This window comes from Etheostoma cragini, chromosome 15 (assembly GCF_013103735.1).
Source record: "Etheostoma cragini isolate CJK2018 chromosome 15, CSU_Ecrag_1.0, whole genome shotgun sequence".
Classification (NCBI taxonomy): Eukaryota; Metazoa; Chordata; class Actinopteri; order Perciformes; family Percidae; genus Etheostoma; species Etheostoma cragini.
In genome coordinates this window covers 2,879,077-2,905,767 of record NC_048421.1, presented here as the reverse complement: position 1 = coordinate 2,905,767, position 26,691 = coordinate 2,879,077, and the positions used below count along the sequence as shown (strand labels likewise).

The 26,691-nt window shown below is 42.1% G+C and overlaps 1 protein-coding gene across 1 annotated transcript in view; it reads left to right on the top strand.

The window, feature by feature from the left end:
* LOC117958063 (glutamate receptor ionotropic, NMDA 2B-like) overlaps positions 1-26,691 on the top strand; it is a 131,487-nt gene that overhangs the window by 70,173 nt on the left and 34,623 nt on the right. The window contains exons 5-7 of the mRNA XM_034894314.1: positions 4,836-4,979; positions 5,925-6,195; positions 15,351-15,543. Of these exons, the coding sequence (XP_034750205.1) occupies positions 4,836-4,979; positions 5,925-6,195; positions 15,351-15,543 (608 nt within the window). The remainder of the gene's footprint in view (positions 1-4,835; positions 4,980-5,924; positions 6,196-15,350; positions 15,544-26,691) is intronic.

Genomic DNA, 26,691 nt, shown 5'->3' with positions numbered 1-26,691 from the left:
AAACCCAGGGCTCGGTTTACTCCTATCCCCATTTCTTGCCACTGGGGGACCATAGGCAGGCTGGGGGAATTCATGTTAATGTTAATAAAAAACTCATGAAGTGAAATTTTTCATTTCATTTTTTCAAAAAAACTTTTTTATTTAATTATATGTATTATATACATGCACATACTTGCATATAAATACACATGGCCATGTTTCATCTTTCAGTTAAATCAAACCAAATAATAACCACAAGAACAATACAGTCAGATGTTGCACATTTCTGATCTGTCGCTAGCGTAGTTAGTGAACTGAACGTGCTGCAGAACGCTGTTCAAAAATCTGATAGTTCAATGAAGTGCTGCTCCATAGTCTGTAAAAAGGAAAATAAATGTGTGATGTTTATATAATAACACTGAGGATCTTTAGTATGCATGCATCTACAAAACACATTCAATCCAAGGGATAACATGTAAAAGATAGAACCCTTAGAACTCAAGATGTTACAAAACCAAGACAGACAAATAAAGGTGAACAGTATTACCTTAAAATTCCGATTACATCAGTACAAATTTACCCCGTAATACTGATGTGAATATCAATATCAGAGGGCTTGAATACAACAGTAACAACATCTAACTGACATGAACAGTACATTACCTGAAATTAATATTCTCCGGTGTTATTGTATAGTTTGATGTAAACCACTGGGCCTTTAGACACTGTGTCAGCTGTCAAGTTGTCCTGGAAACACATGGTTTGTGCAGCTTAAACTTTAGTGCTTCCTGTGGTAACATTTGAACTCGGTACACTATGTACAGAACAGAGCGAATATTAGTGCAAATGTGTGTATGTGTGCACCTGAACTATCAAAGCGTGTTACCATGTACCCTTATATATTTGCTTTTTGTGATCAGTGTACAATACTCTTAGCAGTTTAGCAGTGTGAGTCGGGCTGTTTCATCGTGCTGTTAAGTGTGTGCGTGTGTGTGTGTGTGTGTGTGTGTGTGTGTGTGTGTGTCCAAAAGCAGCACCCTAGTATTAGTCTGTGATTGCAGTTGTGATTTGTCATTTGGTGTTTTGTGTTGTGTGTTTGAGTGGGCCCTTTCTATTAGAGGGTGGCTTTTGAATGCAGCTGTGTGTGGGTGTGTGCGTGCAGGTGTGTGCGTACACTTGCGTGCATGTCTGAGTCTGTGTTTAAAACCATTCGAGTGTGTGTGTGTGTGTGTGTGTGTGTGTGTGTGTGTGTGTGTGTGTGTGAATAATACAAAGCAAGATTGGAAGTGGGTCTATTTCTTTTGCAGTCACTGATGTGTCCCTGTGTGTGTAATTGAAATACCTGAGTTATTGACTATCTCTCCCCTTCAAGTCAAATAACTGCTCTAGGAGTAGGCAACTCTGGCAGACCAAGGCCTGTCAACCATGGAATATGCATACACACACACACACACACACACACACACACACACACACACACACACACACACACACACACACACAAACAGGCACATATGTAAAAGAGAGCCCTACTGAGGCCACGTCTACACAAATACAGACATGCAGGTGCACACAGTCAAAATAAGAAGCACAATACAGACATCTACTACACAAACTGGCACACACACATGGAAACATACATAGATATGACATGTCTCTATCCACCTCACATACTGTAATTGTTTGAATTACATTTTGTAATTTGTATTCTTCACTTTTTTCTGTTTAAGTAACAGTCCTTTACAAGTTTCGTTGGGCTGCTCTTGCGTGCGTTGTGCTGTTGCACCAGCGGGCGGCAGATAGCATGGACATGGTGTGTGTTCCGGGAAAGACGGGTGAACGGTTAAAGACTCTTTTCTTCGTTCATCTGAATTTTACTTTGGTAAATGGTATTCCACATGCTGTGCATGTTATTGTTTATGTTATGCTAACACCATTTCTAAATTTTCTCATCAATGTTGTTTTATTAGTTTTTAACGGTGGATTTGGAGCGAGGACGTCTATTAACCAGTAGCAAGAAAACCACTTGTGTCTGCCTGTGCTTAGAGGGAATTACACACACACACACACAAACACACACACACTAACACACACACACACACACACACACACACACTACCCGTCGAGGAGGGCACGTGTCACATCTCTCTCTCTGACAGCATCAGTCCACTGTGGTTGAACAACTCAGGCTTAGCCTCCTCCTGCATAAATGGCTGGCTGACTGCCTGACACACACACACACACACACACTCACCCACTCACCCACACCTCCGTTTCCCTGCTCCTTCACCGGCTCCTGGCTTCCTGCCCCCTTCACTGCTCACTCGCTCCGGATCACAGCCGTCTGCCGGCCTGCCCTCTTCCTCTCCATTCATCCCATTGTCACCACATTGTCCTCTGCCTCTGTCCCTCTGGAGGCTTCATATCTCAGCTGCATCCTCGCCACTTTTGTACATCTCTATCTTTTATTCTTGCGTGCTTACTTCCGTTTTCTCTCCCTTTTAGTTATCTCTGTTTTTCTCTTTACTCTTATCGGTTTCCTCCTCTACGGGTTTCATCTGTTGACGGATCTCTCCATCTCTCTTTCCCCTTTCTCCTCTGGCCATTCATTGTGCTGTATTGTGCGGCGTAGTGTATTGTTGTCTGTTTACAGTAGCCAGCGCTGACGTCAGCCATGGATCCACAGAGAAGACAGTGACCGGAGTGTCCGAAGCTTATTCAAAGCCTTGCTGGCTGGCTTCCTGTGTCTGGCTGACTGACTCGCTGGCCCTTTGGGAATTTAATTCTTACTAATCGATCACCTTGTGCCAACAGAAGGCGATAATGTTGCCAGGCCTTAATTATTGTTGCTATAAATGAAAAGAGGTGTTTTGCAGCACTTCATTTGACCCAAGGTTTCTCATCATTCAACGTGCTCTCCCACTAGGGATTTTTTCCTACCATATCGCTCACCCTCATTCTTTCACTTCTTCTGTCTTGCTCTTCTTTTTGCATGTACTTTTCTTAAAGGCTAATGAAAATTCTGCATACCTCTGGTACTCTGAATGACTGTGTTGGACAGTGCATTAATACGGCTCTTAAGAAGAGAGAGATAGAAAGAGGAAGCCAGAGGACATGGGTGGAAAACAGGGTGCTGTACAGAGGATAAAGGGTAGAACTGGAGTGCAGGAATCTGGAAATTCAATTATAACTGTGCCCTGGCAGTAATTCCACTGGTATGAATGGGACGGCAGAGCGAGAGAAGAAATAGATAGAGATGGATGAAGGGTAAGAGAAAAAGAAGGGCAGAGAAGAAATCGAAAGTTGAGAAACAAATGGATTACAGTTAGCAGAGAGAAACATGAGTACAACATCGGCCTGTGCATCATTATTTCATGATTTTGAAACCTTTGATGTTGACTGAAGCACAGAGAGAGTCCTAAGGAGCTAGGGAGATTTCAACCCCCTGCCTTCCTAGTCCACATTGCCAGACCTATCTCCACAGCGCTGGAGTAAGGTCTGACCCCTCCACACACACACTCCACGATAGGAGAATATAAGAAGCTTAGCGCTTTTGCCTTTAAAAAAAAAACAATCAATTATTAAACCAATCACAATTGTCTTGGGTGGTTCTAAGCTCCGGCATGGGATTTGTTTTGGTGGAACATTTGCACCACGCAAAAAAAAAAAAACGCCACATATAATAAAAAATGAAGTTGACTGGTCACACAGAACACTTATGTGAGCTTCGTACACACAGCAATCCCACCAATTGGTCATAAAACGTCCCAGTTAGAGAGGAAATGCCGTAAACATGTTCTTCTTTACGATCATTCCCTGAAAGAATCAAACAGACCTGGACCTGTTGCACAATCCAGATTTACATTTTCAGTGTGTGGCTTGCTGGCATCGAAGGTTGCTGTTGTGTCCCAGTACAAAGTGGTTTTAAAAGAACTGTTGTCAATCTGGACTACTGTACAACTGACTTTACCCACATTCAGTGCCCAATCGTAACACACAACAAAATCCCTTTCATTCATTTTAATTTGCCCACATTAGAAGCACAAATATCAAAGAACATGAACTTTGTGCGTTGTGCTTACAGGAGTTGGGCTCACAGACATGTCGCCGAGCTGCAGAGTCTCGTCTAGACTAGCATTTCTCACCTCCTCCTCTTCTTCTGTCCAGCTCAATATTCCATTTCAACACTGGTTGCAAAGGCTCGAATATCAGTCTGTGAGCGAGGCTGAAGTGTCTGTCTCTGACTGCCCTGCCGGTTGGATTGTTGTACCTTCTGTATCTCTCATATTTAGTTTCAGCCTCTCCAAGGGAAGGGCTACTACTAATGTAGTTAGTCAATTTTTTTCTGTACAGCGTGTCCAGAGTGTTCGTGTGTGTGTGTGTGTGTGTCTGTGTGTGTGCGTGTGCTATTTCTAGTACAATCAGTGACATTAATATCTAGCACCTCACCGGTTATATTGGGATTGCATTGTCTCAACAAGGTAATAAAACAAATTGGTGAAAATGATCAACGAGATTAAGGACATCGGCTTCGAGTCCCCAGAATTTGCTCCAGCTGGCCCCTTGCACAAACTCATTAAAGGAGTCATAAAGGCAACTAATGAAAATCATGACCGGTATCATTACAAGCCCGCTGGTGTCCTCTCGCCTTTCTCCTCCGTGAGCGAGAGAATAAAGGCAGCTAAATTAATGTTCCCACCAATAATGTTACAAAACCACCGCCGTCCTTCAAGTAGTATCTGTTTTCCTCTGTGTGTAAAGCCAACTAAATTAAAGTGGAGGCCAGCGTTGTTACGTAACCACTTACACTGTGTGTCTTTGTTCCTCTGTGCGTCCGTCTCTCTTGTCACTTCCAGGATGACGACTCCATGTTCTTTCAGTTCGGCCCCTCCATCGAGCAGCAGGCTTCGGTCATGCTAAATATCATGGAGGAGTACGACTGGTACATCTTCTCCATCGTCACCACGTACTACCCGGGTTACCAGGACTTTGTCACCAAGGTAACCGCACTCAGCTGAAACAACACGCACAAATTGCTGCTTTTGGTTGTTGTTGATTGGGACGATTTTCTGCTTATGTGTGTTTTGTTTTTACTTTTTATTTTATGATTTGTATGATTTTTATCAGCACACTGGTCCTTCTTTGAGTGCTCTAGAAATACTATACTCACTTACTAACCAATGATCAGAACATAAAAGGCAAAACACGCACAACAACAGAAGTTAGCTTCCCTGATCACTTTAATGTCACAAAGGAAATATTGCGTCTCTGTTCTGGGAAATGTACTGTATAAATAAATAGAATATTTTAGATTAGCCATGTTTAAGCATTCAGTGCTTGGTATGAGCTTCACCTATGAACCGTTGTTATGATCCATATTTTGAGGATTTTCCTCCTTGTCAATCCTCATAGGACAATGCAAGAGTTACTATGGAACTATGTCAAATTACCAGAGGTGGAAAGTAACTAATTACAAGGACTTACATTAATGTAATTGATTATTTTTTCTCTGTATTTCTACTTTTTAATGTAGTTAAAAAAATCTGAAATTTTACTTTTAGTTAAATAAGTACTGTACTAACTTTAAATCACATCTGTTACTGGGCATTGAAGAAAAGAAATAAAGAGGTCTCTTTGGCAAAGTATCTGTCAACAAAGTCAAATCGAAGACTGGGGAGATTGTTTCTTCAACCTTTTTTCTGATGTTTGCTGTTTAATTTGCGTTTTTGTCGCTTTTTTTTGTAACATCGTTGCATTTTCTGACATATTTGCCCCACCCCACGCTGATAAAAAGTAACATTTACTCTGATTAACGTTTTAAAAGATCTAGAACTAAATTAAAAGGTTGTCAAAGTAATAATACTTCTAATTTTAACCTCTGCAAATGGTCTCTTCTCTCTTGTGATCAGCCTCTGACCTTCTGATTCTTCCCCTGTCCCATCCAGATCCGTAGCACCATCGAGAACAGCTTTGTGGGCTGGGAACTGGAGGAAGTTATACTGCTCGACATGTCCGTAGACGACGGAGATTCAAAGATCCAAAACCAGCTGAAGAAGCTGCAGAGCCCCGTCATTCTTCTCTACAGCACAAAAGAAGAGGCCAACACCATCTTCGAGGTGGCTCACTCTGTTGGGATCACGGGCTACGGCTACACGTGGATAGTGCCCTCGCTGGTAGCTGGAGACACCATTGTAGTGCATGCAGAGTTCCCCACAGGTAGGAAATCCACTACGGCACGGGTACTCAATACAACTCTCACTGGTTTACTTTTAAGTGTTGAAGAACTAGGATTCCTCCAGTTTTATTTATTAGCATTTGATCATTTTCTGTAGGGCTGGGACGGTTACTGCATTACCGCAATACCAGGGTCACGTGACGCCTGCAGCTAGTCTCTTAAGGGGGTTGCGCTTAACCACCATACCGCGGTGATATGTTGCAATGTGCAATGTAGCCGGCCCGTTGCACATGGTTGACTTGACACCACAGAAAGAATGCTGAGCCTTTGAGATAGGGCTGGGCAATATATTAATATTATATTGATATTTCTTACATTTTGGACATCGTAAGATGACACAGTACATGTTTTTTCCTGGCTTAAAGGGATACATTTCAGTAAAGTGATGTACATTTCTTAACACAGCAGACTACTATTTACTTTTACCTACTTTAGTCATTATTTCTCAAGGTTATTTATCTACAATCTGATTGTAGTAATTGTCAAAGCACAAATTGTCAACCCTACAATATATCCGCAAAATCAATATCGAGGTAGAGTCAAAAATATTGGGATATATTTTCTGCATATTGATCCGGCTCTACTTTGAGATGTAGAGCACTTTGATTTCATTTGAAATATAAAGGGCATTATAAATAAAATGTTTTCTTAAACTTTATTATGTTATTTTTGAAATTATATTTTCTGCTTTTTGGACTTTTTCCTGCAAGACATAAAACAAACTGACCTTTCCTACTAAGAAATAAGTGAGCATCACTCCTCGCTGGCCCCCCACACACACACACACACACACACACACACACACACACACACACACACACCACTGGAGGTTGTTCTAACCTTTGAAGGTCAAATGTGTAACCAAAGTGACATCTAAGTTGGGGTGCATTAACCTCTGAACCTGCTCAGGCAATCCGTCGGAGACTCCTGTCAGACTGCGTCATGTAACCAGACGTTCAGTACTCAGGGGTGGTCGGGCACTAAGAAAGGCCGAGGTCTCAGTGGGACTCTTACCATTCGTGATGGTTTCACCATTAGGAACTCGTTGAACTTTCCACGACTTCAGTCTGTTTTACTCTCAGAAAAACCGTAGAGCAGGAAGTATATTTGCGCCGGACATCCAGTATGAGTCTGATAATTTGTTTGGTGTTTGGCTTGGTTGATTTACAGCGAAGGGAAGATATTACACTGCTGTCTGTCCTCAGCAGTTTCTGGGAAATGATTGCCAGGGTGGAACCTGAGATCGTTGCGCCGTTCAAGCACCGTAACTCAAACTTTATTTTTAAATTTTTTTTTTTTTTATTCCGCTGCTTTATTGGCATCCATGGATGATTTACTCTAAATGAGAGTTAGCTGCGTGTTTTTGCAAGCTTGTTTGTGTGCCTTTGAGTGTAATGTCTGTGTGCATTTATCTGTGAAATATGTGATTGGTTCATGGTTTAATTTGCGTGAGAGAGTACTGGGTGAGTGTAATCAAGTTAATTGTGTGTTTGTGCTTTTGTGTGTGTTTCATACGCTGTTTACCTGAAGGCCACAGTGAACAAAACTGTCTCTCTTACAAATTAAGGTTACACTCTATAAAGTTTGATACATCACCAAATCTGTTATGTAAATCACACAACAACTTGGCTCTTGATTTATGTTGCCAGAGAGATAATCGTGACAAGCTCATGTACTGCCTGGATGATTACGAAGTGGAGCTGGCAGAGTGGCTGTGTGGCTGATGGACACAGAAAAACCTCTTTCAGTTAACATTGAATTATCATGCGATTAATCATATGAGACATAATGACAGATAGTAGGCTAAATGTCATCCACTTATTTATTGCGTGATGAACAGGATTCAGAATGTGCCTATAGTCGAGTCATGATTTACGGTCCTCCGGAGGCTCCACGCAGAGCTTTTGCCGTGGCATATGTAAGTGGCCTGAAGTTTATACTGCGTCGATCTCTGTAGGAGAATAGCAGGGCCAGCGTGGGTGTGTGTCTGTGTCTGTGTGTGTGTGTGTGTGTGTGTGTGTGTGTGTGTGTGTGGGGGGAACAGCAAATAGCTTCGGCGCAAGTAGCGACTCGAGAGGCATAGTGAGAGAAACCAAGTGTCTCCCCTGTTCTTTCTGACCACTGTCGGAAAGCTGTAGCAGGAGAAGTTAACCCTCTCCTTGATTTCATGTTTATGGAGAAGAACAACTCGTAAATGAGTCGTCGGAAATGCAACGCTACCAAGCCACGGCCGAGCAAAATATAGTTAAATTTTTTCGAGATGCGCACGTCAGGCTACGGCGTTGTCTCTCATGGTACCCACGTACGTCCCCAACGGCGTCGCCTTTACACAGAAGCATAAATCCCGCTTAATGCACACAAGTAAATGACAGATATTAAATCATTTCTATCTAGTGTTAGCTTAAATAAAATGGGTATCTTATCTTATTTATGAAAGAATGTTTTTGTCAAATATGATGTATGGCATTATGCATAGAAATCCCATTATAGTCTGCATGTTGAAGATAAGTCAGTGTGCAGCAGGCTAAGCTTCTGCTCCCAGCTGCCCTCTGCCAATAAGATGAAGACGGCTGGATGTTACTTAACAGCTTCAGCGGTGATTCTGTAAAACAGTTGCACTGAGAGCAGCCTAACCTTCACAATGACTTAGCATCTGAAATACTGCTGCAGAAATGAAATCGATTAGTTGTTAGCTACTAAATCAATTGCCAACTGTTTTAATCAGTTTGAGTCCTTTTTTAATGAATAAAGTAAAAAACCTCTGATTCCAGCTTCTTAAATATGAATATTTCCTCTTTAGTTGCAGCCCTAACCTGAAAGACTACTAATTTCATGTTGTTGTTTTTTTAATTGTGTTGTTGCAGATCCATTGACATCCTGACAATAGCAAACCAATAGCACCAAATGCATTTTAGCAATGAGAATGGACAGGGGTTAAATTGGGATTTGTTATGTCGGGTACTGTGGGGTATTGCGGCCTTTTTTTTCTTCACTTTTTTCTTTTTACAAAGCAGTAGGTCTTTGCCAACTTTCGCACGCTTCCAACATCCCGCACAACTAAGGATCTCCCAGGAACATTCATCAAAAGATATAGCCTAAGCCTACCTAGAAGCGCATGCGCGCGCGTTGCGTGATAGTTGACCAACGTGGTTTAGCATCTGAGGAATACGGCCGTGTTCTGATTGCTCACATCTCAGCTCCGCCGAGACAGAATAGCCATACCCATTTCAAAAATAATTTCATATATTGTCAGAACTATCATGTTTTCAATAGCATCCCATTCATCAAATTTTATGTGACATATTTCCAATAGGCATCTGACTGCAAGCAGGCACATCTGGATGCAAACCAGCACGCTTATGTGCCGGGGTTGAGACCCGGAGAGCCCGGCCCAATCTAACCACTGAGAAAGGACAGTATTTACTGGCTTGAATTAACCAGGGTGACGATTCTTCTGCACAAGAGTGGCAAGGCAGTGAAATATAATAAACAGTAGGCTCTTAATTGTAGAACTCCACGATTCAACTAACCTTTTTTTCTGAGGTTCAACCTCAACATCCTAAAAGCCACATGAAGCCTATTTTCAGTCAACCACACCGACTCCTGGACTAACTCAGAGCGAAAGGACACTGTGGCGCAGCATGTGCCGGATGGTGTGACGGCGTGTGTTCCGGGTGAATCCAACAGCTCCGGGTTCAGCAGAAGGTGCACGCTAGCTGTGGGGCAAATTTGCTTACAAGGCACACTTAATAATTTGCACCATGTGTGAAGAAGAACTTCTAATTCTCATGGGTAGTTCCACAGATGCCTTCCTTAAGTGGCGCTCTGGGGATCCATCTCTCCTCCTTTCCTTTCCTTTCTCCCTTATTACACGCTGCTGTTCCCTCACATCTCTGTGGTTTCTGGCTCACTATTTCAGCCTCCTCTGACTCTTTCCTAACTCTCTACCCCTTTCTGCTTTTTTTTCTGTTTCTTCTGCTTCTTTATCCTTGTGTCTCTGCCGCTGTCTGACTTTTTCTCTCTGCTTCCTCTTTACCTCGTTCTCCTCCCCATCCCTCTCTCTCTCTCTCTCTCGCTCTCTCTCCCTTTTAATCCCTTTTTTCCCTGATCAGTTACACACTACTGCTGCACAGACTGTGTTAACGTAACCACCCAATCTGACATCACTGACAATAATAAGCTGTTTCCAAAAATACCCGGTGATACGGTGGTTTTGCCATTACGTTCTCCAACTCCATTTGCCTGCGTGTGAACACTCTGCCTGCGGTCGTTTTTATCTTGAATGTGTGTGTGCGTATCTGTGACAGGGAGACAGCAGTTGCCTTCGAACCACAGCATTAGCCAGTTTACAGGCCAGCAAAAGGCTTTACAGCTGCCACAGCCCTGTTCCGCTGTATAACTGCCCGTTGACATGTCTGTGTTGTGACATTTAAAACTGTCCTGAGAGATGTATGAACATATACACGTCACACAGCAGTTCCCAAGATGTAGAAAATAACACACCGCACGGCTAATGCACATGTACAGCACACAGTGGTACATTTACTTCTTACATTCTTACATCTACTACTTACTATTTACATTTGTTCTGTACTACAGTAGAAACAGTAAGGCCTCTTTCTACTCCTACTCCACTACATTGATCTGACAGCTTAAGTTACTAGGTACTTTACAAATAAATGGTTTTGCACCCAAAACAAATGTATCCAATGTTTTATTATAAATTAAACTACCCGACAATATTTGATCAGATTTGACTTTAACCCTTTTTGTCACACTTTTAAAGATCTTTTGGGCTCTTTTCTTTGGTTTGCAGTTTTTAAAATGTGAGGCTTTCTTCTGCATTAAGTACTTTTACTTTTAATACTTTAAGTACATTTTATTATACATTACATACATTGTATTTTAAGTACACTTTAACTTCAGTTACATTTTCAATGCAGGACTTTTACTTGTAACAGAGTACTTTTAAAGTATGCTATTAGTTCCTTTACTTCTTCTACCACTGCCAGCACACATCCGCTGCCACACACAAACACACACACACACACACACACATATACTTACATATGGACACATCTTGACATGAAAGAATCTTTGTCATAAAATAATAAAAGTGAAGTGTGCAAAAAGGAATAAGCGGTGGGAGTGAGAAAATGTCAACAGTGTGTGACATTAGATGTGGCCCTGGAGGGCCAGAGCTGTCAGTGCCGAGGCCCCGCGAGGAAGGCAGGTTGCCAGGCCGCCTGTCTATTTCTGCCCACTGACATGGTAGTGCACCGGCTGACATGTGGTCATACTCTGTCAGATAGATGCAGACCGACTGATGGACAGAGAGAGATACAGATAGCCAGATAAATCGACTTGAAGGCACGTCCGTGCTTCACTGCGAGCTGTGTGACTCGAGCCCAGAGGCGTCCGATGGGTCCCGTACAGAAAGATCACTTATTGGCCATTTTCAGAAGTCATAAAAGGGCAGAGGGTTTATATTCTTCTTTTTTATTTTTTTTTAACAACTTACAAAATGCACAACATGAATACACTCTTCGTCATCACAACCCACCCAGACTGTGCTGGTATCTTTCCTTCCGGTCTGGCTAAAACGTCTTCGGGGGGGGGGGGCACCAGAATTCCTCTATGCGGGAAATATCCTGATAATGGTTGATGGGGTGATCAAGTTTATTTCATCCATAAAAATGGAAATTACAGTGCTCATACCCGCCTTAATGCCCATACAAACTAGAGCATAAATACAATAAATACACTATACATTACCACACAATACATAAATATAGTACAAAAATTGACGTTTAAAGTGCTTGTTGTGCTGTCTGATAGTCTGAGGTATAAATGAGAGAGCATACAGCTTAGTTCGTTTCACAGGAGGCCTTAGAACCTACCACTACGCTCCATAACCCTGCCAGTCACATTACCATGAAGAGGGGGACCTGTGTGAAGAGGGGGACCTGTGTGAAGAGGGGGACCTGTGTGAAGAGGGGGACCTGTGTGAAGAGGGGGACCTGTGTGAAGAGGGGGACCTGTGTGAAGAGGGGGACCTGTGTGAAGAGGGGGACCTGTGTAAAGAAGGGGACCTGTGTGAAGAGGGGGACCTGTGTGAAGAGGGGGACCTGTGTAAAGAGGGGGACCTGTGTGAAGAGGGGGACCTGTGGAAAGAAGGGGACCTGTGTGAAGAGAGGGACCTGTGTGAAGAGGGGGATCTGTGTCATCTTTACCAGACGATCGTCATAAACCTGATCCACCATTTTGCCTGCCCTTTTAAACACTCTATCAATCCTGGCTTCCTCGGTTGCCCTCTCTGCGCTCCCAATCATTTCCTTAAGTCTTTGTCTTTCATCAGAAAAGTCTATTTTGTCAAATCTATTATAAAAATAATTTAGGTTATTTTGCATGTTCCCTTGTGCTATTTAACTGGAATCTGTTCACCTTCCCTTTTCCTACAAATCCACTCATTAACCGTATTCCTTCCCCGACTTTCTTCATATCATTATCTTTAAAATAATTTTCTATTTCGCATCCATACCAATATTTCTCTTTATTTAGTTTCCTTTTAAGTTCTTTATGGATCTTTTTCAGTGTATCCTCGTCTCCCTAGCAAAGGATTTCCTTTTGTCATTAATTAACCTTTTAATAATCCCGACCCTTACATGTCCAAAACATCAGACCTTGAGGGACCTGTGACCTAAACCCAACGTGTAAGAAGGATTTGAACATATAAAATAATATCAAAAGATCAACTTTTTTTGTGAGCCGAGCCCGGGTTGGAGCTACCTGTTAGCTCCAACCCGATAAAATCCTGACAGTGGTAAACAAGAGAGCTAAATGATTGCTCATTAAAAAGAGATAAACATTGCATGCTAAGCTCAGTACTGGGCAGCATGCACTGTGTCATCAATTAATGGTGACTTATTTGTCACGAGTTAATCACATTATCAATAGCGGCAGTTTAATATAAATGGAACTCATTATCAAAATGTCAGCCGTGTTTGACTAAATAGCATAACAGCCAAAGTTTCATAGTGAATCAACTCTTCTCACAGTGTTTCTGGGTTTTTATTTCTTTCTTTTTGATTAATTATAGAGCAAGAATAGATGTTGAAACACTTTTACATTACATGTCATCAGCTGATGCTTTTATCCAAAGTGACTTACAATTGCTACATGTGTCAGAGGTTGCACGCCTCCGGAGCAACTAGGGGTTAAGTGTCCTGCTTGCTGTCTTGCTTGATGTATCACAGTGGGAATTGAACCTGGATCTCCTGCCCCAAAGGCATATGTCATATCCATTGCACCATCACCACCCATTTTGTAATAAGTCAGGTCCTGTAGGGCCCTTACAGGTGTCATTTGTGATAAGGTGACTTTCACTAGGTAAAGGTTACTTTGGAAATGTAATTGGTATGCAGATTACATGTTACCCTACTGAAAATGTAATGTAACTTTATCATTATATGACTTATTACATTTAATTACTTTTTGATTACTTTTCTAAATTTCTAATGAATACTTTCAACTGTTAACTATTTTCAAATGCTAAAAGTGCTAAAATACGTCTTAGAAGCCCGCTACGTCACTCGGAGGGTAGGCATGTCTTCTGTACTCTATTTGTTATGACCGCTTGTAGTTACTGTAAGCCAGGGGTGTCAAACTTACGGCCCATGGGCCAGAAATGGCCCGCCCACTGGATGAGTTTGCAAAGTTAAAAAAATTGCAGAGAAGTAATTAATTCCAATTCCAAAGTTACCACTTTAATGTCAAAGAACACCCAGGTTCTTTTTCCATAAATTTACGACTTTAATCTTAGAAATTGAGAGTTTTTTCTCTGAATATTACCCCTCTCTCCCGGGTTCGTAACATTAGTTCTTTTCCTAAAATGGCCTTATAACGCTGTCGGAGCACTGAGTGGTTTACTGGTCTGGCCTACTTGAGTTCAGATTAGGGGTATGTGGCCCATGAACTAAAATGAGCTTGACACCCTTGCCTAAGATAACTTAATTTACAAACCTGCAGATGTTTCCTGAGGTTGGACATCCACATTTTCAACATCAGTAGCATTTTCACCGCTGGCAAACATTTGCATTGCACGATTATGTTCCAACCCTTCTCAGATTTTCTTTTTCTTTTTTTATTTCTCTCTCTCAGACTCTCAGACAGCTTATGAGGGAATTGAAAACCTTAGTGCGTAGATAAAGGGGAAATAAAGGTTAAAAAAGTTACTCACTCCATGACAATCGACAGCATTGAGGCTGACATTGGGCTGGAGGAAGGACGGGCATCCTGGCAAACATTTGAATGGCCTAACGGTTGGTTGGAAGGACACCTAGAAAAATGCTCAGAGAGACAGACAGACAGCGAGACAGTGACCTACACGTTGTTCATAAACAGACAGATTATCAAGGGAGAATAGGAGACTGAAGGACAGATACACAGGCGTACAAACCAACAAACAGACGGACAGATGGACAAACACAGCAAGGTGATAAACGCTTAGTCAGGCGGGACGGGAGTGCTGTTCATCTGCTCCCTGAGTCATTACGTAGTGTGTGCTCTTGCTCTTGGAGTGTGTTCAAAACATGTTCACTCTGTATACCCTCACTGAATTATCCGTCCCTCCATGTGTCTGTCTCTCAGTTGTCTATATGTCTCTTCACTTTTCCCTATTTATTGGCATGTCTTTAACCAATCACATTAGTCTCGGGTGGCCCTATGTGCCGGACGGAGTTACGGTGCCTCTGCAAAATAGTCTTGGGAAGGAACTTGTTTTGATGGAACATGTGTAAGTTTAAAGGTTGTTTTAGTTGTGCATCACGGACAGATAGTCTAGCCAGCTGTCTGGATTTACCCTTAAGAGATCCGTGGAGCAGGTACCCATAGTCCTCAGAAATCCACTGGAGCACCAAAACAAAGATAATGCGCAAGGTGACAGACATCCGGCCAAAAAAAGAAAGGGATATCCGGCGGAATATATCTGGCAACAGCTGAGCAATCTTGGATATGAAACGTTGTCGATATAGACTTCTCATCCCTCTGTCCCCCCTCCATCTCACCTTTTTCTGTCTTTCTTCTTTCCTCCTCTGATCCTTCCTCACTCCTCTTCTCATCTCCTGTGTCCGTCCAGGTCTGCTTTCCGTGTCCTATGACGAGTGGGACTACAACCTGGAGGCCCGCGTTCGCGACGGCGTGGCCATCATCACTATGGCAACCTCCACCATGATGATGGACCGCGGACCTCACACTTTGCTGAAGTCTGAGTGCCACGGAGCTCCGGACAAGAAGACCCCCATCTCAGGCAACCCCAACGAAGTGCTCAGGTGAGTGAGGCTGGACCGTTTGGTTTGAGAGAACCTTAAAGCAGTTTGGACCAGTTACCAAGGAGCTGTGAACATGTGATGGACGGTGGGAAAACAGTTTACCCAGTTAGCTGTACTAGTGCAGTGCCCGTTCAAAATATGCCTGGTTGGAACAGGCCGCTTTGCCTGGGCTGTGGTATTGCTGCTTGTAGCATTCTCCAGAACCATTGTACCCAAAATGACTTACAGAAGGACAGCAAAGCACTAAGTATGCAACTCCACTATATAGCCTACTATTGACTTACTGTGTACTTCTAATTTAGAGGAAAACCTTGTACTACATCTACCTGACACAGAACGTTCCAGATTCAGAGTTTTTGAACAAAATATCACAATTATTATCACAAACATGTAATAATTATCACAAACATTGAGTTTTCTCTTAGCAAAATGCTTTGAGTGAGTTTAAGCTGGGCTTTTATTGTGAAGGTAGACACATTAGAGCCGGCATTATGACAGCGCTTTTTTTCACAAAAGTTTTTCCTCGTAATTTAGTTTAATTCACAGTTTATTAATATTCATTATCCAACCCTGTCCAACGTGCTCCAACTTCTAAACCCCAAGTTCATTTCGTACCAAGGAAACCAAGTGTGAAGTAGATTGGATGAACGGTTAATAAGACACACACACGCGCACACACACACACACACACACACAAAGACTTCCCGATTTATTAGAGAAATATCATAGCGGTGTAACGATAGATCCATCTGGATTGATGTACCCGTTCAATAATAAACGATCCAATATCATCAATGCAAGGTGAAAGTATCGATACACATCTTTTTTGGACATGGGAATTTGTTATTTGAATCAATTACAACACTTTTGGAAGAATGTGCTGAGATGTACAGTACATGAAAATTACTAGATACAATTATTACTACAGTACTGAAATTCCCACTTCATACATTCATTTTTTTAATTTAAAAGAGTGGTTTGTTTTACGTTTAAATGTCTAGAGCTCAACAATGAAACTGTCAAATCCCATTTTTGTTACTTTTTGTGAGTTGATGGAAATGTAACAGATTGTGTTAAATGGGCAAATGATACCGTCTCATATTGATCACAGTGCCTTGAAATGATTGAAAACAAGATTGCATCATGACAGACTTTGTGATATTGGCAAATATCGTATTGTTGTCCAAATAATCAATATTAATCTTGTAGGAACTTTTTATTTACACCCCTAGTATCTATACAGTACATACTGTTCCTTTATTTGTAGCACTGGTTAACAGTGTCTTTAAATGGAGGAAAATGACTCGGCTTAAGGAACTGTTTGACATTTTGGGAAACAAGCTTCTTTGCTTTCTTGCTGGGAGTTAGATGAGGTGATTGACACCTGTCATATTTGTCTGATAAATATAAGGCTATATCTAGCAGATGGTTAGCTTGACAATATATACCCAGTTTAAACAGGGGTTAATAATTAGACTGGCTCTGTCTAATGAGTCGATGAAGAACCGGGGTTGATGTACTGCAGAGTCAGGGGGCAGGGAGAGTGGGAGGGGCCACATCCCACACACACACACACACACACACACACACACACACACACACACACACACACACACACACACACACACACACACACACACACACTCTCACACACATACACATACACATACACACACACACACACACACACACACACAGAAAGCACAGGGAATAACTAAAGACATGGCTGTGACACTTCCTGTTGAATGTTGCCACAATCTGAATTTAAATCAGTATCTGTTACAGTGAAACACTTTTGAGTACACTGCCGTGTTTAAAGCTTACTTTTTGCCCAATAGCAACCTGCACACATCCTGTGAAAGCTAGTTCTGAGGTTTACAACGTATAATAAAGTATAAAGGCTGCATGTCTCAGCAGTGGTCTCATTTGTTGAAAGTCATTTGTTTACAGTTACACTAATGTCTCCAAATGAACGTGGCAATAATTTATGCATGTTAAAATGCCACACACAGGTTCAGGTGGTGTGTGACATCAACACGAGCATCCTGGCATAGAGCAGCACAACCACAGATTCAGCAGATGCTGGCGCACACAAACTCACACAAAACACACACACTCATGCACCTTCATCCCCTGCATACTGTGATCATCCTCCCCCCATGTAATAAAACCCTACACACACAAACACCCCCTTCCTCAGGAAAATTCCATCCCACCCCCTCAGCTGTCTGTCCCAGCAGCAGGCCTTTTGAACTGGTTGTGAAGCTCAGCGTTCGGCGGCGCTTAGCTCTGTGCGCTGCCTAATTGGTCCCAATGGCGTTTCAGTCAACGAACCCTAGCCCCTGTAGTGCTGTGCTCCAGAGCTCAGCACAATGTTATATTCAGGGGCAGTTTCACCACTCTGCCACGCTGTGTATTGACTGTAGAGGGGTTTGTGTTTTTATTGTGCTAAAGAGAGACTGTGAAGCCCAAGTGTGTGTGTGTGTGTGTGTGTGTGTGTGTGTGAGTGTACAGGTGTTGTAGAGTATTTTGGTGTGTGTTAAGGAGCTGTCCTTCTAGTACATCAGTCTGGTTCCTGTTAGAGAAATATCCTGTTTCCCACTTGTGGTTTCAGTTTTTTTTTCTTAAAGCAGCACACTCACAAACTGAACTACATATTGAAACCTCTCGCACTTGTATTCAGACAGAGAGACAGAAAGACAGACAGAGTGACAGACATAAAAACGTTTTAGGCACCGACCGAATTGCCTCTAAAGTATCGAGTGTCTAAAAATGCACCATCATTCAATACCCATTTTCAATAACTAAAGAGTAAACCGCATTGGTGTCAGTGAACCAAAAGTATGTATCATGCTTCCACCAAGCTCTAATAAGGTCTGTGATTGGCTGTCTAACATTACACAGAGACATGGCTTACGTAGTAGGAGCTGAAAAATGTAACATGCAGTGTTGTAACTTCTTTATTAAAAAGTATTGTTTTGGAACCGTATCGAAGTCACGGTATTGGTACCGGTACTATTGAAACTTTTTGAGCGAAAGCCAGCCCTATAGACAAATATGTCTCTTTCTTCCATAAGTTCACTGCTGACTGCAATCACACATTCCTCCACAAACACCAGTTTTCCCACTGATACAGCAGTAGGAGATTACAGAAACCTGAAAGTGAAACACACCTTGCTGGATTGCACTGTGCAGAAGGGATGTGGATACATTCTCCCTCGCTCATGTTCCGAGCTTAACTGCATCCTGCACTAAGGCAGCAAAAGCTTTGCTGTCCATTCCAGTAAACTCTTTAGATGTCATTTCAACCCGTGTCTTGCTTATTTTCTCCTTTTTGAAGCTTTGCATTTGTTTTTTTGTTACCTCTGCTGCTTACTGCTTTGAGATAACAGTGGAGTTTATGGCAGCTGCTGCTGCTGCCCCAGAATACAATTCCCCTGTTCTGTTGGCGTGCGTCTGGCTGTGGTCTGCAGGCACCGCTCCGTTCTTCTCAACTCTACTGTGGTCCTTTCTGTTCTTCTCTTTACTCTGATCAGCTCCCTCTTCACTCCGCCATGTTCTTCCCCTTTTGTTTTCCCCCTGGTCTGCTTCCTGTTATTCTTTCTTCCCCTTCTTTTCTGTCCAACACTGCTCCTGTCGTCTGCTGTCCTCTGTCCAGCAGCAGACCTTCTATGGAGGATTTTTAATGGAACGATAGCAACAAACAGATAAAGAGCTCACCTGGATCCAGAGCTAGGAGGATGAGTGTGTGTATGTGTGTGCGTGTGGGAGGGTGGGAGGGTGGGGGCATTAGCACATTTATTGGTTCAGTGTCATCGGCTGTCACCCGAAGGTGGGTTCAAGTTTTTTTTTAAGGTTTGTATTCCTTGAAATTGTTTATCTTTGGTAAGGATATTTAAAAAATATTTTTTATTTTTTTCCAATTTTTTTTCCAATTTGCTGGATTTGTGCAGGGGCAGTGTGTGTGTGCGTGTGTGTGTGTGTCTGTGGTTGGTTGTGCTTTGTGGAAGAGGATGGAGCATTTTGATTAAGAAAGCACATTTATATTTGTTTGATTTACGATTTTCTTTTTTTTACTTGTTTTTGATTTTTTTGATTGGGATTCTTCTCTAAAAATGGTCCAATGAAGGGTCTCCTCTCCTCTTCTCTTCTCTTCTCTTCTCTTCTCTTCTCTTCTCTTCTCTTCTCTTCTCTTCTCTTCTCTTCTCTTCTCTCCTCTCCTCTCCTCTCCTCTCCTCTCCTCTAGCCACTGTCTGCGCTCCAGCGTTATAATCAACTTAGCTGTGTTGATGATTAGATCAGCTGTGAGCGCTGCTAAGATCCTTTGCCCCTCGCTGCCGTAACAAAATTTGTTTGGTGATAACCTTTGTCTTCCAGTGTTCAATCAAGAAATTATCATTTTGGCCTACAGTCTATTTACTAGAAAGTGAATGAACGGCTGGTTGCCTGGCCTGCTGGCTGGCTTAGATGGATGGTTTAGAGCAGTGATTCCCAACCTTATTCCTACAGTCCTCAAGTACCTCTTTATCATTTGAATTAATTTCAAACTTGAAATTATTCAACTGTTAATCATATACAGTAAAACTGGATGTTACAAGATTTTTATGCGATTGAACTGTCAGTGTTTTAGGATTGTTTGGTCACTTTTGCATTTTACTACCACTTGGAGTGGAAAAAGCGATTACTTCTAGCTAACTATTTCCACTCTTCTGGGTGCTTACTAGTCTCGCATTGCCAGACCCTTCTCCACAACACTTTGGAAGAGGGTCTCAAACAGCATTCCAGGATGGGAGAAAACGTGCTCTGGTTTAAACCAATCACAACCATCTGAGTGACGCTGCTAAATGAGGTGCGGCTGCAAAATAGCCTTGAGAAGGAACTTGTTTTGGTGGAACATGGATACATTTAAAGGTTGTTTTAGTCGTGCAGCAGAAAACTCAGATTGGAAAGATAGTCTAGCTAGCTGTCTGGATTTACCCTGCAGATATCTGAGGAGCAGTTAACCATAGTCATCATAAATCCACTAGAGTTTCAAATTCCAACACAATGAAACAGGAAGATAACGGACGTCCAAAACAGATTGTTGTGGCTGTGGTAGCCTGCTTTTAAAAATGTCTAATTCTATAATGGCTAAGGAACTTGTTTGCTGCCTTTTTGGGGCTTTATGTGGACCAAACTGGAGGTGTCATAGATAAATGTATTGCTGGAGAACGGAGGGTCAAGTGTATTTTGACTAAAGATCCCAAACCTCCTCTGGTAGCCTCTTAAATAAATGACAAACAGTCCCTTAGTGAAATTGAGTTTGATATCCTTGTGGTAAGGGGTCATTGGCTGAAAGAAAATCCGAGAGAACTACTGATTTAGAGGATGAGGTGACATCCTGCCTCTCAAAAAAAAATCAAAAACTCAAGAAAAACAACTATTCAACTGTAGTGGGAGCACGACTCAGGAACTGTTTGGCCTATTTCTCGCTTCCAGAGGCCCTTCTGGTTTTTACTTTCTAAAAAAGCTTGTAAAATATCAGAATCAGAAACACTTTATTGATCCCCGAAGGGACATTCTGTAATCAACCCTGTTGTCCATAGTCAATCTATAAACATCATTCTTTTAAGGAAAAACTGGGCTATTAGAATATTTGTGCTGCAGTGAGGTCACTTGAATGTAAAAAGAGACAACTAAAAACGGAACATGAATCTCACAGACATGTACTGATATCACACACAGAGCAACACAAGCTAAGCCAATCTCCTCGTTAAACCACTTTTTATATGTCTTGGGAGTCAAACTGTGAAGAAATAAACAATAATAACCAAAACAGTTGACAAAATATCTACGTTTTCTCAAAAAAGGTCCAGACGCTTTTGCCCTCATGATGCCAATAATCCAAAAAATAATCATCAGTCATATTTATTGATCTCACACACAGCAATGCTACACAAGCATTTGTGTTGTATAAAAAAAGTCAAAAGTCATCCAGTGCAAAAATAACAAACTATAATGAACATTATCACTCATTTAAAGGACAAACTATTTACATTTCTTCAACAAAGGCCCAATGTGTGCCAAATCTCAAAACAGTCATGCGTTTTTCTCTGTAGAACGGTAATAGACGATCTTTGGTCACATCTAACTAGTCTGACTTGTGTTAGGGATCTCTTTTCCCGAGGATGCCCAATATAAGGCGTAAAGTGTGACTGACCTGCATTCCATTGGTTGAAAAGCATCATGGGAGATTTAGAATGCCGCTAGCAACAAAGCAAGCTGCAGAAATGATCAAAACAAAAAGGATAAATTATGGGCACTTTAAGTAGATAAATCTTGGATGTAAGAGTTTGGATTCATTGCTCAACAATGCTGGAAAAAGGCACAAGTTCCAGGCGGAAAAAGAATCTCCTGTGAAGGCTAGAAGGACACCAAAGACACCCCCGTGACCGCTAACTTGTTAGCTTTTAGCTGCAAAAATTCGTAAGTCACTGTCTCTTATGGATATTTAATTATTAATATATGAATAAAAAAATACAGTTTTTTAAAATATTGACAATAGGATCTGTCTCAGAGCATGCCATGCTAGCAGCTAGGTGTGCATTATAACGTGTGTTACAAAGTGACGCACTTTTGTCACAGAAGTAAAAGCTGGCCTACTACAGAGCTGTTTGGAGCGGTTTGTGAACAGTGTTTCCTGTTACAGATGGTAAGTCCCTTTGGGGTGGACATTTTCACCTTGTAAATAAAAAAAAAATAGAGCACAATAAAGGAAAGCCAAAAAGCCCAAAAGCATAATATGTGCACTTTAAGTCGAAAATTCAGATTGAAATATCAAAGGCTGCACAGAAGATTGTGAAGAAAACGGTGAAGACACTACATCATTTATTTGACATCTTTGTGAAGCTGCATGTTATGAGCAAGTACATATACATGCCACACTGAAAAAAAACTACATTTCTGGGTCTCTGCGGCTGTGTGTATCCCAGTCTGATACTTACTTGGTGACTAATAGAGATGATCACGCATGACTTTGTAGTTTCCATCACACATCACATGCCTTTCAAGCTTGTAGATTGACAGGCTAAGGTCAGTAAGGGATGCAGTGATATATGTAAATCATGTCTAGTTTACATTTCAGTCTGCTGTTGACTGATGAAGAGTTGCTGTATGGTCACGGCCATCTTCTTGACTCTACAAGCCACACATTATGCCGATCCCTCTCTGCTTAGCATTTCCTTGTCCGGCCCCTTAGAGCTCCCAAGAATACTACTAGAGAAGGACGCATCGCTCGGCTAAGTAAATTAAGTCTACTGTTGCCAGCTCTGTGACATTCCAGCTAATGCTACAGTATGAGCCTGACAAATAAAGATAGCAGAAAGAGGAAGAAGAGAGCAGAGACAGAGAGTGTGGGAGAGAGATAGAACAAGAGCCCGCTGGTGAGCAATACACAACAGTGTGAGAATCATGAGTTTGACAACAGCGGCCCTGACCTTGCCAGACGTGGACAGGTTCCAAATGAGCTTGGAGTTGGAAAGGTGTCAAGTGCTTTTAAACTCTGTGGACATTTCTGAACTTCTGGGGCCCCCAGTGAGGCTTTCAGTAGAGAGAGTGTGTGTGTGTGTGTGTGTGTGTGTGTGTGCGTGCATGTGTGTGTGTGTGTGCGTGTGCGTGTGCGTGCATGTGTGTGCGTGTGTGTGTGTGCTCTGCAGTTTGCTCTTCAACAGCATTTTGACCCTATTGAGCTGAGGGATGAGTGTGTGCCAGCTCGACAAACAGTGTCCACCTGTGTGTGTGTGTGTGTGCGTGTGTGTGTGTGTATACTTCTTGCTGTTCCAAACTTAGATAGAGTCCATAAAGGCCAGATGAGTGTGTGTTTGTGGGGCAGGCCAGCGGGAGGTGTTAAACAGGTACCTGTTTGTGATGGGGCTTGATTGGAACTAGGTCACGATGCTCTCCTTCTTTCCTCCCGCTTCCTTCTTTGTTTTTAACGCTGCCTCTCTGTCTCTGTCACTAAATCTCTTTTTCTCTGCCAGGTTTATTCAGTTCTCTACTTTATTTTATGTCACATAATCATTGCCTCGCCTTCTGTTTCTATCACTTTATTTTCTCTCTTTTTCTGTACTGCTTCCTTACTCCCCTCTATTCCTTCTACTGCAGGCTTTTATAATTCCTGATTCCTATAAGTTAAGTTTGGCCTTTAAGCCTCATGAAGTGTTATTCCAAATGCTCAGAAATTAGAGAAGGAGGAGAGCAATATTGCCGCAAGTGTTTTATCAATAATCTCTGGAATGTGGAGAATCCACTCTGTTTAATGGCTACCATTTTAAATCAATTGCATTATGATTACTTTTAATTAAAAGCTGTTTATCATTTTTTTTAAATAAATGAAATGTTCTCGCCTCCATTCTGTAGATCTGTTCCGACCTTGTCATCTCTTTGCTATCTTCCCATTAGCACAATTTATTACACTGTTTACACATTCCGTTTCCATGTCTGAATACACAAGCCACTAGATGCATACACACACACACACACACACACACACACACACACACCTCCCCTCCTATTCACACTGTATACCCCAAGTGTGCATGCAGTGTCAAAGCTTACAGTATTTGTGTCTGCCATATGGGGCATGTTATCCTTCTCCATATAGATTCCTCCTCTACAAACCCAATAAGTACATTGGACCCCGGTAATTGCTAAGGAGTGTAATTAATGACTAATTCATGTCAGGGTTAATTCATTAAAACAGAGTCATCAATGTTTCACACGTCTCAATTATTCACACCAGTACACGTGCTAAAACATATCTGTGTCAGGCCATGGAGTATGGCAAGTGTGTTTGTGTGTGTGTGTGTCTGTGTGTGTTTGTGTGTGTGTGTGTGTTTCACTAAGTTGTTTTGATTTACAACAGTTAGGCCTCCCCTCAAATGAAAGGAAATACAAGGAAACAAGATTTGTTGAAATGTCTGCAAAAATGCGAGGCAGTTAAAGCTGTGGCAGGAGCTTTATTATTGTAATAAATTGTTCCGTTGGACAAAGATTCTGTAAAATTCGTCAGCGTATTGTAATTCAAGAGGTCTGAGAGAAAACTAGACTTCTGCACCTCCTCTTTGGCTCTGTTTTCATGCTTTGGGAAATCTAGCCGACATGCGAGACTTTGGCCAATCGCAGGTGGCTGCAGAGAGAGAGAGGATTCCAATTGGCTGCTCTGCGAATGCATTGCCCGTGCGACAAAGAGGAGGAGAGGGAGAGCTGAGAGAACAGTCTCACTATTATTCAAATTCTAGTGTTTTAGTTGTTGTTGCATTCTTCCCACTGCAGCTCTAATGACAGAGGAAGTGTTACAATAGAGTCCGGTCGCCGTCACTCGCTTTGGTTGTCCAGGTGGAGACAGCTGCTGTTTGAATATTCACCTGCTGTACAGTACCACTGAGCTTCTCTCCCCTAGAGCTCTGAGCTGGAATCCGACGAGTTCAATGACATATCAAAGGAAGGGGTTTAGTGAGTGGGTGGATGTGTGCATAGCTTTCTTAGCATGCACGTTACGTCATGCCATCTAGTGACACATACAGTAGCTTAAGAAAACAGATAGACAGGGGGGTGTCGGTTTGTGTTCACATCTTTATTTGTGTCTCTGGCATTGCAAGGATGCAGGGAATCTGTCATCCAGCTTCAAGCAAGGTACTTACTAGTGGACCCGCTCAGTGGGCTACAAGAGCACTGACTTGGCAGCTTCCACATGTGGATTTACTGTATAGAGATCAACAGTTTGGTTCCAAAAAAGACCTAAAAACATTTATTTTGCCATAAGGATTTTGATTGTTAGCCTCAATGTCTAAACCATCCAAGGTAGGCTGACCACGAGTTAAGAGACTGTGAAACTAAGGTTTATGCGCCTTTAGAAGCCAGAAGTCTGTACGACATTAACTGTGGTTTTAGAAAAACATGCTTTATGGTCAGGATTCATCTTGTAGCTTAATTCTTTATATAAATATTTGATGAAATGTCAATGGAGCAATTGAATGTTGGAAAGTCACTCATGGAACCAGAGTGGGCGATCACTATTGAGCTCTATACACTCATATGTGAATGTCAAACAATAAGAGCGTACATGCTGAGTAAAACCTCGCTTAAGTGTGTGCACGCAAATGTGTGTCCAGTTTGATTGGTCATGATACAGGAAGTTCTGAGGAGGTGACACAAAGCGAACGTGGAACCTTTCTGTACACACAGTGTGATGAGAGAGGAGAGGAAAGAGAGCGGAGCGCTGCAGTCTAGTAGTAATAGGTCCCATTCAACCTCTCTTTTTACTCTCTGTCTCTCTCTCTCTCTCTCTCTCTCTCTATTTCCCTCCCACCCTCTGCGAGATTACCGTTACCATAGTAACACAGCAGATTGGCTTGGAAGGCACAGTGGTTGTGGGTGCCATAGCAACACACATATGCTTGTGTTTCGCTCCGTTACTGCTGTCAATGTGTGTAGGATACACACACACACACAACAAAAACACACACACACACATACACAAGTAGACCAACACAAAGGCCCCACATTGTTGCACGTAACAACAGCTTGCTCAGTAAAGATTAAAGAGGGCGCAGTATCATGTCATTTTGTAAATGGCTTATGATTTATGCAGCAGATTCTGTGCACTTTGTATCTGTGCCAAGGCTCTGCAGGACGGGGCAGTTAGCTGGACACACGGGACTGCATGAGACGCTACGATGCTGGATGATTCTGCTCATCAACCATTGGAAATATCAATATTTAAAACAGGAAATAGAAAGCGGGAGCTGGCATTGGAGTGGTTACTGGATAATAACATAAATCACACCACCAAGGAATACATAGGATCTTATTAGATTCATGGAAAACCCAAATATTTAAATTAGAATGTTGTATTTCTGCTTGGCTTCCTCATGATCTGATCTGTGATCTGTTCCAGCTTGGAAGGTCGGACACGTTTAAAGGTGAAACGTCAAGATAGAGCTGCACAAACTGGTTCTGCTGGTATACCGCTGTATACAGACCCCATCGGCACCAAGACAGTCCTTTACACGCACACACACACACACACGCACACACACACACACACAGAGACACCCACGCACACAGAGACACCCACGCACACACACGCACACACACACAGAGACACAC